Genomic DNA, 14,958 nt, shown 5'->3' with positions numbered 1-14,958 from the left:
TGTGGTATTTACATATTGTTTATTTATGTAAATATATTACATACATTACATATTATCAAACTTTTACGTGAAAGTAGTTTGAACATTGTTTGGAGACTTGTTAAATTAGGCTTCCTGGCAAAGGACTAGGTAATACTACTATCCCTTTCTCCGAGTCGCTTCTTTAACTCTGTGTTGTTAGAGTAGAGTCAGCATTAAGAACACTGTGATGTGGGAATAAATCAGTGCCCTAGATCAATCTGCTCTAAGTCTCTGATAGTGCTCAGGACCATACAGAGAGTTAGAAGATGCACGTTAATGGGAGGACCTTTCTACTGGGGATATTTCTTACCCAGACTGTCCAGAGCTGTATGTGGCATAACATGTTTGTATCTCCTCTATATCTATTTTTTTAAATATATTTAATTTAATTTAGGATGCCCTTTCTCTGTCCTGTAAATAATCTAACACTTTTCAAAACCAGCTCCTGCATGTGATGGTAATCTAGAAGCAGTGTGTTTCCCTAGTAATTTTTTATGCTCACCCCTCTAAATCTTGTAATATTGTTTCTGTTGTATTTTTTTTTTTTTAGAGGAGGCAAGGGCCCTGGACTAACTACCATCGGGGAATACCCTGTGCTTCTACATAATCTGTAATAATCTCAGACTGAGTTTTGTTGCATTCTAATGATTTTTAATTTAGCTTCCCTCCCTCCACACCTCTGAACACATGGCACAGTATTCATTGACATTGCTAAGGAAACAACATTGTATAAAAGCTAGGATCTACTTTCAAGACAAGAGTGTTTTCAAATCAGGGAGGAACAGAAAATCGTGTTTCCAAGTCCCTTTGGTAGCAAAGTCAACACTGAATAGGAAACAATCTGTTCTGAGCAGCAGGCAGGGAGGCGGGCTGGAGGGGGGAAGGAATGATCTGTGATTATTTCCACTTTTCTTCCAAATCTTTTGTATCCATCCACTGGAATGTGAGATCGCATGTCCTTCAGTCTATTGCAAGTCAGGACTAAGAGCTATTTCCTAATAGTCACAACAATTACAATGCAGGTCCATCATTTGATTTGATAATTATTTTTAGGCGTAAAATTAAATAATTGTTACACCAATGGGTGTAAAAGTTCATATATTCCGGAGTGTATATCTCTGTACATACAACCTTGCAGTGGATACTCAGTTTCTCTGTCAGAATGAGTCACTCAGGTATATCTGTGTAAGAATTCTGGGGATTGTGTGTCTATGGGTATTTTCAGCTTTGTGACCAGTTTATATTTTTATTACGGAAACATGATGTCTATTTGTGGGATGGAGCAGGTGTTGCTTATGTAGGTACATAACAGCATCTCGATGATGGGTCTTTCACTTATAAATCCTTGTTTTCAGTGCTTAGTCATGGATGTAAAAACCAACACACAAATGAAATGTGGCACATGTAGTCTTAAAGTGAACAATAATTACAGTTAATTAAGCAATGATTATAGTTAATGAGGCTTAAAATTCATTCTTTGGCTCTGTATGATAGCAGAAGGCTAAAGTTAGTTCATGAGCTGTCAGTACATTTTTCATAAAGATGCTTTACACACTTGCAGGCTGCAAAAGCATGATAAATGCTGGATTATATAGCAAATTATCCCTTTAAAAAGACTATATACAGGTTTCTTTTCATTCACACAACAGTGAAACGTTTTCATGAAGAAGCCTTTCCAATCTCTTTCCAATATGTGTGATAAAGCTCATTAAGCACATAATGGTATGATGAACTATACCACTTTGAAGCTATCACAAATGCTTGCCATGCTAGAAATCTACAGATGATAAAACTGATTTATTTTTTCAATTTCCGCAGACATATATTCCTTATTTCTTTTCTCTCCACAAGAACAATTTAAGGGATATGCAATGAGCCATATAAGGAGGAAATAATTCTCTTTAACATTGCATATCCCATTGTTGAATCTTGAAAGGCTCCGCATCCTGCCACATGAGTTGACCGGGAGATTATTGCTCCAGCTCATCAAGGAATTTTTTTTCTCTATATTTTTCTCTCTCAGCAGAAATTCTTGGAGATGCAGATACAAGTCGTGGTCCAATGCTTATGGCCGAACTGGAGTCGCAACCAGTTTCAAATCCTGTTCTGCAAGCAGCCCAATCAAGCTGCAGAGTGACATCTCTCTCAGAGGATCTGTCCCAGGTAAACTCAAAGCATCTTTTCTATGACTGTCAAAGTGCAAACTGAAACCTAGGAAAATACATTTTCCTGTTTCGCTCTGGTGACTGACATCACAGAACCGGTGCATTTAAAGTGACACATTCAGCTGAGAAACTGAAGTCAAAAGTACATGTGTGTAATAAAAATGATTGTGTTTACTGTGACAGAATCCTTACAATGTGCTGTTAGGCACAGACCTTCTCTTTTTGCTTTTCTGCACTTCCTCACAGCTTCATTGGTCTCGCAGGATCTAATACTACATAATCTCAGTTCAGATGGGGCATTCCAATGTTTTAGGGGCACAGTGCTTCAAATAGAGAAGAATAACATGACGGGTATATGGGAGAGGAAGCAACAGTAAAGGTTTGGCCTCACCAATTGTAACCCACTGATTCATCATTTCAGGAGCTTCAGTTGTCCTTGTAGGGGCAGGGTTGGAAAGGCAGTAATGATGATCCGCCTCAAAATATCTGAAGGTAGAAGATGATCCTGTTGATCTCTTCTTGAAACCTATAGAGTTAATCCATGGCTACTTTATTAGTATGTGCTGTTACCTAGAGATGATGCTTTATGCGCTAACTAAAGATAAATTCAAATAGTGAGTGGCAAAAGCTAAAAATGAGGTGGCAGATTGCTCTTTAATATGTTAAGCTTCACAGTGTGTTTGAAAGTAATAATATACTTACCATGGTTGCTATGTTCCTGGATGCATTCTGTCCTTCCGTGAAGTTCTATATTAAAAATAACCTGAAGTATCTTATATTGACCTGTCTTTGATTTTATGTTTTTGAGCCTTGATGTGTATCGTGCCATTTCTGACTGAGCAGTTCTTAAATATGTCATCTGAAGCGATGTGTTGCATCTTCAAAGAAGATTTTAAATGTTATACCCCTTTCACTTTGATATCACTGGAACATATTATTTCTTTGAGTGATTGTTCACAGGCAAGACTGGATTCTGTTAAACTGCTGTGTCTGTTGGGCTGAAGCTCATATCCTTGTTATTGTTTCACTAGTCAAAAGTATAAGGGACAGAGAGGTTAAAGAACCCAGTGATACCTGCATCTCATGCTCTGGAGAATTAGCTGATGGGGTTAGGATTGATTTTTTTTTTTTTTTGCCTGGGTACAGGCAAATGATAATGTACCATGTGTAAGATTGCCCATGTACATAGTCTTACCTATGCAAGAAATGTAAGGTGATCTAACGTAGTGTCTTTCATAGAAAATATACAGATAGTTATATATTATATTATATTTTGTTCAGGCATTGGAACAGGCTGCCCAGGGAAGTGGTTGAGTCCCCATCCCTGGAGGTATTTAAAAGATGGGTAGACGTGGTGCTCGAGGACATGGTTTAGTGGTGGGCTTGGCAGTGATAGGTTAACGGTTGGACTCGATCTTAAGGGTCTCTTCCAACCTTAATGATTCTATGATTCTATGATCTTTAGAAACTTTTTCTTGCATCTAAACCCTTAGTGTAGGGTGTTTTGCCTGCTGGCATATAAAACTCACCCTTCCTCCAAACCAATCCCTGAACTTTGTGTGTGGTTTTCTTTGTTTTGGTTTTTTTTTCCCCCCCAAACAAAATGATCTCTTCCTGCACTTGGGTGTTCCTGATGTAAGACTAAATCGCTGTGTCTCACGGGCTAAATTTTTTGCTTTTCTATGACGTCACCATGCCTATAAGCCATAACCACTGTAAACGTCTGTCCAGGATGTGGCAAAGCCATGCTCCATAAGATCCTCTACTAGATCTGTACATCCTTCTCTGCAAAAAAAATCCCTGTACCAGATGCTTTGAAAACTTGTTTTGACAATATCTATCTACCATGTAACAATGATGAATCTTTCCCCTAGTTTCAATTAGGGATGGCATCTGTATTCAGATCTATGGCTGGATCTGCTTTGTCACCTGCCTGTAGGTAACAGATTTTCTGGTAAAGTAATATCAGCTAAGAGAGCAAGAGATACTCAGGCTTTCAGAATGATTCATTCTATGCAGTGTTTAAGGCAATAATCACTTTAAACTTCTTAAAAGATTTCCTCCCAAGTTAGTCACTGACACATCAGTTGTTTCACATCTTGTTTTTCATCTCTAGGCAGTGTTTGACTTCATTGAAATGAAACTATATCAGCTAGGTACAAAGCAAGAAGACGAATCTACTTGGGAGCAAAACTAGGCATTTCATGGTGTTTGCTGAGAGACCTGAGAAAATACACCATATTTCAGATGGTGTCCAGCTGGGCCTTGGGTTTGGTAGAGCTTTGTTCTGATTTAACTGGGAACAATCCTCCTGGATGTTAGGGGTTTGTTATGGCAAGCTTAGGGGGTTTCTGTAATCTGTCTGATTTCAGGGAGGTAGTGGGCAGTGTTGTGGAGCTGCCATATATGTACCACTTGTTTGCCTCTGGCACCGGTGCGTAGATCAGATTTTGACCAACAGAAAGAGCATTGTCTTTTCATGTAGGGCAGGAGCAAATGCCTTTTTGTCATGAAGAGTGAAGTCTGTGTGGTCACTTACTCCAAAACAAATGGCTTAAGTCATGCAGGAATTTTCTTATCTACCCAAATTCCTCGGCTGCCTCTCCATTTCTGGCATTGGATTTTTTTTTTTAGATTTATATATGCTTTTAGCCACTGTTAGACAGAATGCCAGACTAAATGCATCTTCAGTTTGACCCCTTCTGTCCATTCTTGTGCAGTGATACAGGAATCGACTGTTTTGTGTGGCCGCTTTGCCCCTGTGCTCTTAGCTCTACAAAGCAAGAGATTCTAGATAAATCATTTTGATCATGGGAGGGACATGAACATTGAAGTCATATTTGTGTGCTAAACATTTCAAAGATGGTACATCTAAATCATTTGAAGTCCCAAATGCATTGTTAAAATCTTAGAAAATCAGTTAGTTGCCAGATATTTTCATAATGTTCTTATGTAAGTATGAATGGTTTTATACAATCAGCATTTTTTAAGTGGGATTGTCACTTTGGTATTCTCATTAGCTTTCATTTTTAGTATTTCAAAAGACAGGGTTTTTTTAATCTTCAGGAATGCATAATTGTAGGTTATGAATCTGTGTTATCTCTCAACTTCTGTTTGCACCTCAGTTCAATTTAAGCTGTTTTTTGGTTTGTCTTATTAAAAATCCAAAACAAAACAAAAAACCACTTCAAATGGAGTCATGAGTATACTGTTATGCTGCTTACATTTAATGTGCTGTAACATTGGCGGCTTTCAATCACATGAGACCTTCCTGCTTTCAGAAAATCACCTCAACTCTTTCTTATTTTGTCAGCTTTACATGATGAACAGAGCTGGTCAACACCGTGGTGTGTAGGGGTGCCCAAGTTAGTGCCTATCCTAACTGGTCTATCCATGCACATAGTGCCTTGTGGAGATGCTAGCTTGATCTCAGGTTCATGTATACTCACTGTTGTCAGCTTACGCTCATCGTTGTGCTGGTGAGGTTGTGTTGGTGCTTGTTAGAGATGGCATGCTATCTACTAGTGTAGCCCTCTCTATGCTTTGTTTACTGGGGAGTATAAACAAGTCCATGCAGCCATTGAGGAAAAGACAGTGACCGAATGGCTTATCTTTTTGTTCCTCCTGATTTTTGCAGCACTGGCTTAGATAATCATTAAGTACATGAGAAGCAGTATCATTACTGTTGAGGTTCCTGTTGTTGTAGGAGACAGTTGTTAGCTGAAAGAAATGGGAAGCCCTGATTGCATAGTTGGCGCCATGCTTATTGTTTGCCAAACATAAAAATTTTCTTCTTTTCATCTACATTTCTGGCTGTTTGTTTCACTTGTGGCCTCCACAATAGCGGAGGGTTTCTCATACGGAACTGAAGCGTACTTTCTTTTTCTTCCTTTTTAGCTTTTGGGGAGGAACATACCACTGGTATGTTGTCATCAGGTCTTCAGGAGAATAGCCATGCCATTGCTTCTCAGGGTACCTAATTTTCCCAGAAGTCATACAGCAATTCTGTCCGTAGGCTCCAAATGCCGTGTGATACCCAAACATTTATGATCTTTCTTGTGTTCCTCCTCCTTTAAGAATCTTCATTAAGAAACTTATATGCATCTACGGAATCAACAGAATAAGTGATGAAATCAAAATTGTCTGTATTAGAGAATGCTTCAGGCTTCTAGGACTCCGTGACTCTGTTTTGCACTTCTCATGTTTCCTGTCTTGATGCAGTGGAGTGTCCTTGGGCCACAATTCCTGTTCCAGTTAACGCATGAGATAACAAGCGTACTTCACAAATACGATGTCTCCTTTTTTAACATGCAGAGTGTTTGTTGCTTCTAAGCAACTGTTTTCTTTAGGCATCGTTGCAGACCTAGGTCCTGAAGAGCACTTCAGGAAGAGCAGAAAATGGTTCTAAAAACACAGTCAAGGAAATAAGTTTTATACTTGGCATGGGTTTTCAACCTGTCTGCTGAAATTTTTATTTTTCTTTTCTCTTTCAACTTTCTCTTTTTGCTCAGGAGGATAATACCTAGGGAGAAGTCCTGGGTATTGAAGAAAGCCAAAGAAACCTTATGTTCTTCCCACCACACTTCTTTGAGTAGGAATTGAGGGTCTCCTGTGTTTTCAGGTCTAAATGGCACTTTGCCATACCCACTGCTCCCAGGATGTTCGTCTAGAGGAAATAACATTGCAATAGGCTAAAGCAGATCTGAATTCTTTTCAAGTCAAAAGGAAGGAGAACAAGTGCATATCCTTTAATGAATCTTTAAAAACCTCTTTAGATGTTTCTTGAAGCTCCACGTAATTTTACTGTGCTTTTACATCAAAAGTCAGATTTGTAATATGATTTTAATGTATGATATATAGGAGGAAAGCCGAGGAGCTGCACAAGTTGAGACTGTGAGACCACGAGTTATTCATGTGAGAAGGAAGTCTGAAGAGATGCAACAAGAAGGTAAATCAATAGTTCTTTCAGTTAAGCACATCACTTTTAAATGTTGTATACTGATGTCTAATAAAGTTCTTATTTTTTTTTAAAATTTGGTTTTCATTACTACCAAATTCCCCAAATTTCCAAACATTTATATATAGTGTGTATAGATCTGTGTACATAGTTACAGTATTGTTGGGGTGCACTGAAAGGATTGGAAAAGTATCTATATGTAAGTCATCAGAATCCTTGCAATTAAGTATTTATTTAAATTTGTTATTTGCCAAGAGTATTACAATGTGCATGTTATGTAGTGAACTGAATCTTAATTGCTTTATAGAATGCTGTTCAGGAAACAAAATATTCATAATGTTGTGATAGATGGCAGTGGTTCATACGCATGAGAAAATGCAGGGGTACTAGAGGAGAACTGAAAGATAATACAAAGTTAAGCTCATGCAAATGTGAAAAAAAAAAAAAAAAAAAGATATTTTCAATGTTAAAATGGCCTGGTTCGAGAGGGGCTTCAAGCTAGTGCGTAACAGAGTGATTTTCTTTTGTGAAGGACACTATTATCTATGCATAAGCATGCTATTTTTGGAGATTACTTAAGTGCTTGTTAAAAGTGTTAGGGATGTTGCATGAGAGGGAGAGAATATTTTTTGTTTATTGTAGTTCAAGTCAGTGTTGGAATAACACAAACTGTGCATATTACTATCATATTTAACTGTTTTAGGGGATAATAAGTTTGTGGAGGTGGTACAGTGAGGTATGTAGCAGTTTTAATCGGACATGCTAAGAACCGGAATCTGAAAAGCTGCATGTCTACAATAAATGCAATTATAATTGCTCTACCCTAGTATAGACAAATTCTTCCTTCAAGCCCTTTTTAAAATAATTCTTTGAACCTCTTCCATTTAGTTTTTTTAAAACATCTGATCAAATTATAATTCTGATGGAATTATATTGCTTCAAATATTTAGAAGTGGTAAGAAAAGCCCTAGGCCAATGTTATTGGTCACGGGACTTGGAACCTGATTTCAAAACCATGGTTTACATATGAAGAAAGTTATGAATAATGTAAAACTTGGCTTCTATGGACAATTAGTGGAAAAGCTTACAGAACTGAAGGGGCACACTGTAGTGCATTTATATGTTTTGTTGTAGGGACATTTATCAACACATGTTTTTGAAGTGGGTAAATGAAGACTTAATTTATTAAAAAAAAATGGGGTTAACTTTTTTTAACATTGGTGGAAAATATTGCAATGACTTTTTCTTATAGGAAGAACTGTATTTTTCCTCTGCTGTTCAGAAAATACAAATTGCCTAGGGAAAGTGAATTTCCAGTAAGTTGAGTATGACCTCTAAATCGCCAAAAAGGAAATTATGTGGCAGGTCTGCCTTGCAGGATCAACCTGTTCCCAACTTTAAAAGTAGTTTTCCTTAATAGTGGTTACAGGAATCTTCCTTTTCTTCTTCTCAACACTTGCTATTAAGCATCACAGAGGAGGAAAGAGGAGATAGTCTTCCTAACACTGTACTTCATATTTTTACGTCTCAACTTTGTCTCAAAGGGTTAACAAGACAGCACTTCCCCCCTGTATTATTGAGCAGGGTGTTAGAGAGGGCTGGAAATGAGTAAAATATTTTTTTATCAAGTCTCTTGTTTTCTGGAATATTTATCTTTAAAAAAAAAATTTACTTATACTGTAATACAAGGTATTTGGGCACAGTCCAACTATGTCTGTGGGTCAGATGAAAATGTTTGACCACGAGATGGCAGTAGTCAATTTTCTTTGAGAGGAACAAAAAAAAGATGATTTATATACCAGGATAATTTAAGTATCATTCGAAGTATACATATTTAATGAGCCAATAAAAATCTAGAGGATTTGCAAATGGAAACAACTGTCTGTCAGTTTTAACCAGAAGGTCTTGTCTCCATAAGCTTCACTACAGCAACTTAATCAGTCAAAAAGTTGAGGGTAAAAATTAATAAGAATAATTTGAAAGAAAAATGAAAACGTGCAACATGATAAGTATACATGGGTTTATGTAAATACAACATTTTAAAATTAAGCACATCTGTAAGTTCACAGCACCCCGTTTATAAAAGCTTCATGTCAAATGGTTGCCTTTACGGAGATAGCAAGGGCTAACGAGTACTTCCCTGAAAATGGAGAAGCATTTCAGAGGCAGGACCATTTAGGTATTTTTTCAGAGTTTAAAGGGTAAGTGGTTGTATTGGTATTAGAGCTTAGAAAATCTGGAGCCCTGAAATGAAGTGTGAATTCAGGATGCTGGGAGAAAAGGGAGATTGTTTTGGACTTGGCTTTTTTTACATCCAGCTCTTTTTTTATTTAATTGAAAAATACATGACAAGATTTGATTAATCTTTTGTCTATGGTCATAAATATATATATATGATAGAGCTTTCTTTTGTTGTTTGAAAAATTTTTGTGGTCTGCAGTGAACATGTGTTTTTACTGAAACTAAGTTGATTGATGTCTTCTAATGAAAGCTGAAGTTCAGTAGGACTGTTACAATATCATGCCTGAAAGGGTAATGTCTCCTGAAAGTTACAACTGAAAATAAAGCCTGAATTTATTATTAATTGAAATGTGTGCCTTCTCTAGACATAGTGGAGACAGTGGTTTGAAAACATATATTTGTAGTATATAATATACATGAATATATATTTTTGGCTTTATAATACCCTTTAATCTTTGTACCATTCTTTCATATATCTTCATAAATTTAATATGATAATAATTGTTGTGGTTGGTGAATGCACATATTTCCAGAATACAAATATTTTCAGGCTTACATTAACATGATTCAGAATTTTTAAATTAAAATGAAAGAACAGGTGGCAATGCTTGACTGCAGAGCGTTTTTAAACTTTAATATGAGCAGCTCAGAACCAAGAGGTAGATGTATTTTCACTTAATTATTTTTCTACAGCACAGACTCTCAAAATGTGACCTAGAGAGCACAACTTCATGATAGTAATTCCTTTTTATCTCCAGCTAGTGAATTATATTCAGGCAGCTGTAAGTACATGGGAAAGTAATATTGGGACACTAAGCAATTGGCTTTGTTGCCACAGAGAGATTGCACAATTGCTTGTGGGAGGAGATGATCTGTGCAATAAATTAATAAGAGGGCAAGAAGCCCTTAAAACAATCTGTATAAAAAATAAAGCTTCCAGAGTCCCTGTTCAATATTGAAAATGGGCTAGTTCTGTGTTAACATTGACATTATGCTGTACTGAAAACTGTAATATTGAAAATACAGATATAACTAAATACTACTTTGCCTCTCTTCTTCAGCCAGACATTGCTCTGAGTTAGGTTTTGGGTTATTTTTTCTTAAAACTATTGTGGCATGAGACAAATCTCGTAACAGATGCTTCAAGGAAGGAAGATTAGGATAAGGCTAAAGGTCTTTATTTTTTTTCTTGGAACTGGAACTGTTTTGGTCAAACTCTTAACAACTATTCTACTGGAAGTTTACTTTCTCCTTAATATCCTGCTGTTTCTTTTTTTGGACTGAATTTCACTAAAGGCTTTTGCTAAAGACCGTCCGTACCACCCTGAAAATAGCAGCTAGCGAAGCAAAACCGAGCTATTTTTTCACACTGTAGACAGTGCCATCACAACCTGAGAGGTAGGAATAGTTTGCATAGCCTACATTGCTCCTTGAATATGACTAATTTCTGAGAGAAGATCTTGGAAACTGAAGTCATGAAATCAATTAGCTAAAATTATGGCATTTTTCAAGCAAATGTCCTGTTAGAGATCGATTTAAGTTTTTCAGTGCTTCAGACCTCTTACTTCTGGTCTATTTTGACTCTGGTTTTCCTATACAGTTATGTGCCTGTGCTATTGGATGGCTCACTGACATAATTCAGTTAATATATTTTACATTCGGGCAAGTTAGGAAATGCAAAGCTGTGTCTCCCACAGAAACTGTGTCCTTTTTATAAGTAGTCATTAGCTTTTAGGTGCTCCAAGTGGTTTAGAACACCAGTTCTCAATGAGTTTTTGTTTGCCTTTTCTGCACATGTGACCATAGCAGTTATGGGATAGCCCATGCATTAGACAGCACGCATCTGAGTCATCATGCATTTTGCATATTATCCCCACATAAAATCCTCAGTAGCCACACTTGAGAGTTTCTAGTTTGAATTACTGTACGTCAATATTTAGCTGTGTTACAGTACATTTGGAACAGGAGTTTTGAATTTCTTGGCTTTTGTAAATATTATTTATCTGTGAAGTGCCATTTATATCTATGGTTGCTGCTTTTCCCACTGAGTTACATCAGTTATTTTTCAAACAAAATGTTAAAACAGAAGTTTGATTTTTTTCATAGCTTAAGGCAAAGTCTTGTGTAGAATTGTAATTGTAGACAATGATGTCCTCCTGCTGTGGGTGTGTGCTGCTGCTTCAAGTTGGGGTCCTGGGAAACCAAGCACCAGGAACTGCTGTGGGTTTCGTGTGACTGTGCACATCCTTGCACCCATTCCCAAAAGATTTCTTTCTGGGAAATGATCGTCCGGTTTCCTAGACCTGTCATTTCTTCCTCTCGCTTATTTGTGTAAAAGGCGTGAACAACAGGAACTTCTAGCAGGTGAAGCACAGGTCTCCCTGGTGTGTTTTTTAGACTCCTAGAATGTGATCTGATTTTTTTGAGCATCTAAATTAATTGAAATCCAAGTAATCACATGGAGAAATGTAAAACCAAAAAAACCCAGTTTATATTTAAAGGAAACTGTTACCAAGCCAGCTCATACTGCCTTGCGGTCTGAGGATTTCCTACCGACTGGCATGCTTGGCTAGAAGTCGTTCTCCTCTGGAGTCCAGTTCCACACCACGTATCACCTGGCCCTTTTCTTATGGATCTACATGCCAAGTGAACAAAAACCTAATGCAATTTTCTTCAACTTCTAAGAGGTTGAGAGTTAGTTCTCCTCTTACTGCATGCCTCCTTAAATGGCACAGAGGGATACAGTGCTCTCACACTGCTGCAGTACTGTCAAGACATTTCTCTGACCTTGCGCTGAGGCTTTTGCTGTGGGAAGTATGTGCAAAGGCAGAAAACTTCCCCTTTTAGTCTTCCCTTGGTGCCTATACAGATGATGCTTTACACCCATCATGAAATCTGCACAGCTTTGTATATCTTCAAGTTTCCCTTGTACAGTCCTCATGAGAATCAGCTTCTGCTCCGTGCTGGATGTGGGTATGGTTAGTCTTTGGGGGAAGGTATTTTGCACTTTTGATACAGTAAAAAGAATAAAGCAGGAAACCTTCCAGTGTGGGCTTAAGGAGTGTTTCTGCTCAGAAGTTTTAAGTTCAGGAGGTGTGGCTGGCATCTATAGCCCCATTACTTAAGCAGGTGAAAGCAGTTCCAGTCACTCCTTTCTCCCTTTTTCATCAGATCTTTGCGTTTAAAATACACTTATTTTGCTGAGGTTCAAAGTGTATTCCTGTACCAAGTCCCTTCTCTGGTCTGTACGCAGCAGCAGGGATTTTCACTGAAATTCCAGCACCAGTTGGGCTTTTTCTGCAGAAAGGGAAAGAATCTTACTCAAACTGACATGATCACTACTCAAAGGATTACTTCCTATGGAGGCTGTCAAATACTTGGATTTTTACTTGTCTTTTTTCAGATTTACTGGGGCTCAAGGTAAATATCCAGAAATCTCATCTGATTCCCTCTTCAAGCCTAGATTTTAAAGGATTGCAGGGGATCTAGTCCAGTGACCTGTGGCATCCCTCAAAGTGCATTTTATATATCATAAGCTAAACTTCAGGGCAATGACAAAATTAAGCCTGGTATTTCCCTCATACATGGGGCTTGTAATGTGCAAATAATGAGGGACCAGTCCCTTTTTCATACTGGTAAGATGAAGACCCATGGTACTGCTGCATAAAGCATCCAATGTACATTCTGGAGTTTGTATGTCCTTTCTGCCTCAAAATATCCTGTGGTACCCAGTATGGGTGCCTGCTGAGCATCAGCTCTCTGTATCACATCACACAGACACCAGAGGCTTCTGAGGGTCTTCTGTTCTTAAGTATGTCTTAATAATATAAAGGATTTTACTTCCAAGCTTACTAGAATTTCTTTAAAAATTTTCAATTCATAAGTGAATTTCCTTTTCAAACACTTGTGACTACCTGCTGGAACCAAAGCAGTCCAGACTGCCAGGCAGTTCTGCTAAGCTGCATGCGGCACCACTGCCTCATCCCTGCAATGCAGATTTCATAGGATCATAGAATTGTTTAGGTCAGAAAAGACCCTTAAGATCATCAAGTCCAACCATTAATGTAGCACTGCCAAGCCCACCACTAAACCGTGTCCATAAGTACCACATCTACCGTGTCCATAAGTACCATCTACCCCATCTCCAGGGATGGGGACTCAACCCCTTCCCTGGGCAGCCTGTGCCAGGGCCTGACAGCCCTTTCAGTGAAGAAATTTTTCCTAATCTCCAATCTAAACCTCCCCTGGTGCAACTTGAGGCTGTTTTCTCTTGTCCTGTTGTTTGTTACTTGGGAGAGAGACCGACCCTCACCTCGCTAAAACCTCCTTTCAGGTAGTTGTAGAGAGCGATAAGGTCTCCCCTCAGTCTCTTCTCCAGACTAAACAACCCCAGCTCCCTCAGCTGCTCCTTGTAAGACTTGTGCTCCAGACCCTTCACCAACTTTGTTGCCCTTCTCTGGCCACGCTCCAGCACCTCGATGTCCTTCTTGGAGTGAGGGGCCCAAAACTGAGCACAGGATTCGAGGTGCGGCCTCACCAGTGCCCAGTACCAGGGCACGATCACTGCCCTGGTCCTGCTGGCCACACTATTTCTGATACAAGCTAGGATGCTCTTGGCCGCCTTGGCCACCTGGGCTCACTGCTGGCTCATATTCAGCCGTCTGTTGACCAACACCCCCAGGTCCTTTCCCGCCAGGCAGTTCTCCAGCCACTTCTCCCCCAGCCTGTAGCGTTGCATGGGGTTGTTCTGACCCAAGTGCAGGACCTGACACTGAGCTGCTTTGAACCTCACACAGTTGGCCCCGGCTTATCGATCCAGCCTGTCCAGATCCCTCTGCAGACCCTTTCTACCCTCCATATTTCTCCATATTTTTCCGTTCTTTCCTTTTTTGCAGGTTGCAGGGGGGTGGGGGGATGGTTTTGGGGTTGTAGGTTTTTTTGTAGCTTGTGTCTCTAGTAGCCAGGCATATTCTAACCAGAATTATCACTAAGAGGAGAGTACCTCTTGTTGCTGCATATCCACTCTTAAGAGCTGGAATGTACAAGCAGAGAGCCCTAAATTGCTATTTCCACTTTGTCAGTCTACCTTTGATCTTTCACCAGTTCCAGTTTCCAGTTGTATAAATCCACCTATTGTCTGCCCATGTGGGGGCCACGCTAGAATGTGATGCTTTTCCTTTTGTGTAAGGTTCTCATGTGGTGGTGAATCAGCCGGAGTCGCCGTGCATTGCAAGCAGGGTATGGTCTTGACAGCAAGTACTAAATACAGTCTCAGATCTCCTGGACACTAACACACTCCTCACCAGTCTATCCAAATTGTTCTGCCAAAGCAGTCTTTCTCACAGCCTGTGTAGGATTCGTAAACACGCTAGGATCTGACTGAAGCAGCTTTGTATTGTGTATTATGATTTGTATGCACTTTTACAAACTTACAGTAATTGCTGTTGCCTTCATTGTAAAGAGCAAAAAATAAACACACACAATAAACCCCCTTAATGGGCACTGATCCCACTGGCACTGATCTTGAGTAACTCTGAATAAAAGCAGATGGTAGCAAGCTGACTAGGCTGACCT

The 14,958-nt window shown here is 38.9% G+C and overlaps 1 protein-coding gene across 22 annotated transcripts in view; it reads left to right on the top strand.

The window, feature by feature from the left end:
- Nucleotides 1-14,958, top strand: part of KIAA0586 (KIAA0586 ortholog) — an 89,612-nt gene that overhangs the window by 43,204 nt on the left and 31,450 nt on the right. For 15 of the 22 annotated variants that reach the window (XR_015702396.1, XR_015702397.1, XR_015702394.1 and 12 more), the window contains exons 29-30: nt 2,045-2,184; nt 7,047-7,134. Coding sequence is in view for 12 of the 22 variants with exons in the window: in XM_087747996.1 (XP_087604122.1) it covers nt 2,045-2,184; nt 7,047-7,134 (228 nt within the window). In the remaining 10 variants the exon portion in view is untranslated. Of the gene's footprint in view, nt 1-2,044; nt 2,185-7,046; nt 7,135-9,256; nt 9,345-14,958 lie in introns of all 22 variants that reach the window. The other 7 variants (XM_087748000.1, XM_087747999.1, XM_087748001.1 and 4 more) reach the window with 2 other exon arrangements.

The sequence above is a fragment of the Nipponia nippon genome, unplaced genomic scaffold (assembly GCF_047370975.1).
Source record: "Nipponia nippon isolate SJK-2023a ecotype South Korea unplaced genomic scaffold, ASM4737097v1 scaffold_11, whole genome shotgun sequence".
Lineage (NCBI taxonomy): Eukaryota > Metazoa > Chordata > Aves > Pelecaniformes > Threskiornithidae > Nipponia > Nipponia nippon.
The sequence above is the reverse complement of the archived record's forward strand: the minus strand, read 5'-3'. Positions and strand labels throughout refer to the sequence as shown.